This window comes from Eimeria necatrix, genomic scaffold (genome assembly GCF_000499385.1).
Source record: "Eimeria necatrix Houghton genomic scaffold, Enh_scaff253, whole genome shotgun sequence".
NCBI lineage: Eukaryota > Apicomplexa > Conoidasida > Eucoccidiorida > Eimeriidae > Eimeria > Eimeria necatrix.
The window spans coordinates 27,775-32,500 of NW_013653096.1; the positions used below are offsets into that span (position 1 = coordinate 27,775).

General features: G+C 66.9%; 2 protein-coding genes across 2 annotated transcripts in view; one reads left to right on the forward strand and one right to left on the reverse strand.

The window, feature by feature from the left end:
- Nucleotides 1-242: 242 nt before the first annotated feature.
- Nucleotides 243-2,252, forward strand: ENH_00034790 (hypothetical protein, conserved; the record flags this gene model as incomplete). The annotated part of the gene is made up of 1 exon (XM_013580347.1): nt 243-2,252. One exon carries the CDS (start codon nt 243-245, stop codon nt 2,250-2,252), a length of 2,010 nt encoding a protein of 669 aa, XP_013435801.1.
- Nucleotides 2,253-4,367: 2,115 nt separating this feature from the next.
- ENH_00034800 (HEAT repeat containing protein, putative) overlaps nt 4,368-4,726 on the reverse strand; it is a gene marked incomplete at both ends in the record, with an annotated part of 9,732 nt that continues 9,373 nt past the window's right edge. Inside the window, one exon of the mRNA XM_013580348.1 lies at nt 4,368-4,488. Coding sequence (XP_013435802.1) covers nt 4,368-4,488 — 121 coding nt within the window. The remainder of the gene's footprint in view (nt 4,489-4,726) is intronic.

Sequence of the window (4,726 nt, forward strand, 5' to 3'; positions counted from 1 at the left end):
GCTGCTCCTCCCGCCCCTGCAGCCACGCCCAGCAGCAGCAGCAGCAGCAGCAGCAGCACGCGCAGCTGCAGCGGGGCAGCGGACGCCCCGCGCGGAGGCAGAGACACACGGCTGGCCCGCGAGCTGCAGCTTCGCGCTGCTGCTGCTGCTTTCCTTTTCCAGCCAACTGCCACAAACTCTTGCCTTTTCTACGGCTTGCTGCTGCTTGCTGCTGCTGCTCTTGTCTCTGCGCGTCTCCCGCCATGTCTGCCGCCTGCCACCCCCCGCCGAAGCTGCTGCAGCCGCAGCAGCCGCTGCAGCCGCTGCAGCCGCAGCAGCAGCAGCAGCAGCAGCAGCAGCACTGCCAGGCCGCCTCCTGTGGCCCTGCTGCTGCTGCTGCTGCATGCAAACGGCCCCGCGAGGCCCCCGAGCTGCCGCCCGCTTCGGAGGTCTCTGCTGCTTCTTCGGGGGCCCCCTGGCGCCGCCCGCTGAAGCAGTCGCGGCCCCAGGGCCTTTGCGCTTCGGGGGCCCCTGCGGGGGCCCCCCCGGGGGCCCCTGCGGGGGCCCCTGCAGCGGCTGTGGGGCTCTGCGAGGGGGCCCCGGGGGGGCCCCCTGGGGGCCCCCCTGGGGGGCCCCCTGCTGCTGGGGCCTCGTCTTCTGGGGCGGCGTCGGCGGAGTCCGGCGCAGGCGCTGCTCCTTTTTCCGGGCTGTCTGCAGCAGCAGCAGCAGCAGCAGCAGCGAGCCGGATGGGCGCGCGGCTGCTGCCGCCTGCGTTTGGGGCAGCAGGGAAGAGCAGCAGCAGCAGCAGCAGCAGCAGCAGCAGCAGCAGCAGCAGCAGCGAGGGGGTGCGTGGGCGTGCAGTGTTGGGCCTGCGCGGGGGCAACGAGGGTCTGGGGGCCCCGCAGCCGCCGCAGCAGCAGCAGCAGCAGCAGCAGCAGCAGCAGGAGGCGGCGGGCAGCAGCTCGGCGTGCGTGGGGTGCCCGAGCAAGGCGCTGGCCGCGGAGGACCCCCGCAGCAGCAGCAGCAGCAGCAGCAGCAGCAGCAGCAGCAGCAGCGGCGCGCTGGGCGCGCCGCTGCACGCGCAGCTGCTGCTGCTCGAACGCCTCATCATTGCCCACGTCTCCCCCTCAGGCAATATTGCTGTTGCTCCCACTTCGGAGTTGGCGGAGAGTCTTTTGAACGTGGCTTACCTCTTCGCCACGGCCCACTACCGCGCGGCCCTCCGCAGCGCAGCAGCAGCAGCAGCAGCGGCCCCGCAGCAGCAGCAGCAGCAGCAGCAGCAGCAGCAGCAGCGGGAGCGGCGGCGGGAGGGCGAGGGCGCGGGCGCGGAGCCCGCGCCCGCGCACTCCGACACGCAGCAGGGAGGCCAAGCCCGCAGCAACGCCCAGCAGCAGCAGCAGCAGCAGCAGCAGCAGCAGCAGCAGGAAGGCGGGGCGGGCGCCGCGAAGAAGAGCGACGCGGCGCAGCCAGCAGCAGCAGCAGCAGCAGCAGCAGCAGGAGCAGCAGCAGGAGACGTGGAGGAGGCGAATCCGTTTGCTGCAGCGCTGGTGTGCAGGGGCGCGTCGCCTGCTGTTGCTGCTGCTGCTGCTCTCTCGCTGCGGGTGAGCGGCAGCAGCCGCGTGGACGTGGCCCGCGAAGTGGCGCAGCTGTTCGTGCGGCTCGCGCTGCTGGACAGCAGCATAAGTCTGCAGTTCAGGCCCTCGACTGTTGCTGCTGCAGCAGCACAACTGGCCATGTTTCACTCGGGGGGGGCCTCTGGCTTCCCCCCCGTGCTGCAGCAGGCCCTCGGTGCTGCTGCTGCTGCAGTGGTGGCCACGGGCGGCAGCGCTTCCTTCCGGCTGGTGCGGCGCTGCCAGTTCTTGATGCTGCAGAAGTGGCTCAACGTCAAGCGCGTGCTGCTGCTGCAGCGCAGCAGCAGCAGCGGGGCCCCCGGGGGGCCCCCCGGGGGGGCCCTTGGGGGGCCCCCCGCTGGAGACTTCCTTCCAGAAAGACTTATTGCGGAGTGGGTGCAGCGCAGCCTCGTGCTGCCGCACCACCGCCGCGTGCTGCTGGCAGTGCAGCAGCACGCGAACAGTTTGGTGCGCTGCCAGGCGCTGGCGCGGCAGCAGCAGCAACTCCACCACGGGCCCCACGGGCCCCACCACGCGCCCTGGCCCCACGCCCTCAAACCCAAACAGCTGCCCGACAAAGACGCAAACGCCTGCCTAGACCCGCAGCAGCAGCAGCAGCAGCAGCAGCAGCAGCGCCAGCAGCAGCAAGCAGTCCACACCTAGCTCCTGACCGCCGCAGCGAAGCGACGGGACGCGGCAGACAGAACGAGGTTACCAGGAGAGCCAGGGAGGCCTGCCCTGCTGCTGCTGCTGCTGCTGCGGCAGCAGCAGCAGCAGCAGCAGCAGCGGCAGCAGCAGAGAGCCAGGAACGGCGGAAGCGAGACGCGGCGGCTCTTGCATTTGTGTTTGCTCTATGTGGGGAGTGTGTGTCCTTTGGGGGCAGCAGCAGCAGCAGCAGCAGCAGCGTCGCTGGGCTGCTGAAGCTTGCTGCGCCCCCGCCTGACTCGTTGTGCGTCAGCAGCGCTGCCGCTGCTGCTTTGCAGCAGCAGCAGCAGCAGCAGCACTGCTGCTGCTGCTGCTGGAGGTGTGGGGTGTCTGGGGTGTTGTCGGCTGTGTCTGTGAGCCCCGGCGCGCAGCGCTGCGGTGTACGTACACCTGCGCGCCGCCCCCGCGCCCAGCGGGGGGCTTCTTTCTTCACTTTTAGTTTAGTTAGGATTCGAGATAGTGGCAATTAGTGCAAAAGCAAAGAAAGAAAAGAATGAAAAGAATGAAAAGAAGCAAAAGTGGCGGCGCTGCTGCCCTCGGCTCCGCCGGGGGCCCTGGAACGCGGGGTGTACGTACACCCCGTCGCCGCCGCCGCGCCCGCGGCCCGCGCCCACGGGGTGTACGTACACCCCAGGGCTTTGCATGCGGGCTTTGTGTCTTTGGGCTGGCCCAGGGCCTGCGGCGGCTGCCCAGCTAAATAGGGAAAACAGCTATTTCTCCTAACAAAGTCTGACGACTCCCAGCTAGCTAGCCAGCTAGCCAGCCAGCTAGCCACCCAACGCACCGCTAGCTCGACAGCTAGCCAGCAGCTAGCCAGCCACTCTCCAGCTAGCGCTGGCTCGCTCGCCAGCCGCTAGCCAGCGAGCCGGTTAGCCGCCAGCTAGCCAGCTAGCTGGCCAGCTGCTAGCTAGCTAGCTAGCTAGTTAACCGCCAGGTACCTAGCTAGCTAGCTGGCTACGCCTGGGAAAGCTGCTGCTGGCCCTTTCTTAGCTTCGTGCTGCAGCGCAGCGCCGCAGCAGCAGCAGCTGCCAGCTCGCCGCAGGGCTGCGGGCCGCGCAGCGGGCTAGCTAGCTACCTGGCTAGCTGCACAGCTAGCCAGCCCATGTGGCTAGCTGCGCGGCTACCTAGCCACGTGGCTAGCTGCACAGCTGGCTAGCCACAGCCCGCATACTCCGCGCCTTCCGCAGCTAGCTGCTGCGTCAGCCCCTCTGCGCCCGTCGCCATGCGATTTGGGGCGCCTGGCCGGCTAGCTAGCTAGCTAGCTACCTAGCTAGCTAGCTGGATGGCTAGGCAGCTAGCTGGCTAGGTAGCTAGGGGGCTAGCTAGGTGGCTAGCTAGCTAGCTAGCTAGCCAGCCGGCCAGGCGCGGCAGTCGCACAGGGAGGCTTGACTCCTGGGCGCCTGGGGCGCCGCCTCGCTGCTGCTGCGAAGGCAGCAGCAGCAGCCGCCTCGGCAGCCGTGGCTGCTTTGCTGCTGCTGCTTTGCTGCTGCTGCCTTGCTGCTGCTGCTTTGCTGCTGCTGCTCCCTGTAGATTTGGAAGGGTGTGGGGCCCCGCAGCAAAGCCGACCGGGCCCACAGCTGGCTGCAGCAGCAGCAGCCTTTTGGAAGCAGCAGCTAATTTGTCCAGCAGCACTTTGTGGGGTGGGAGCGCTCAGGTGTACGTACACCTCGCGGGCCTCGCCTCTGCGTTCGGGTGTACATACACCTCGCGCGAGCGCCAAAAGCCAGCCGCAATAATCTTCCACAGCATTTTTATTTATTTAAATTTATTTATTTGCGCTATGATCCAAGTCCAAACCCTAAACCCTAAACCCTCTGCAGCTATGCTAGCCCCAAACCCTAAACCCTAAACCCTAAACCCTAAGCATCCCACAACCCCGAAACTGTATACTGGAGCGAGACCAGCAAAGGCCCACAGAGTTGCAGCAAGGCCCTGGCTTTGCTGCTGCTGCGTGGGGCCCCACGCAGCAGCAGCAAGACCCTGGCTTTGCTGCTGCTGCGTGGGGCCCCACGCAGCAGCAGCAAGACCCTTGCTTTGCTGCTGCTGCACGCAGCAGCAGCAAAACCCCAGGGGCTACACAAGGGCCCCCCGAGAAGCAGCAACAGCAGCTGAAGAAGCCCTGCAGGCTTCCAGCGCCAACTCCGCAGAAAAGCGAACATCCACATCTTCATCTGCCGACAGAATCTCCAAAGGCCTGCACCACAAACCCTAAACCCTAAACCCTAAACCCTAAACCCTCGCGCCTGAGCCGCGGAACTGGGCCTCGCTGCTTCGCTGCTTGTCCCGAAACCCTAAACCCTAGACTCTTCCGCCCGAGCCACGGGGCTGGCCTCCAAAGCTCTGCTGCTCCTTCCCAAACCCTAAACCCTAAACCCTAAACCCTAAACCCTAAACCCGTGGGGAGCCAACCCTCGACTCCCGGCACGTACGGG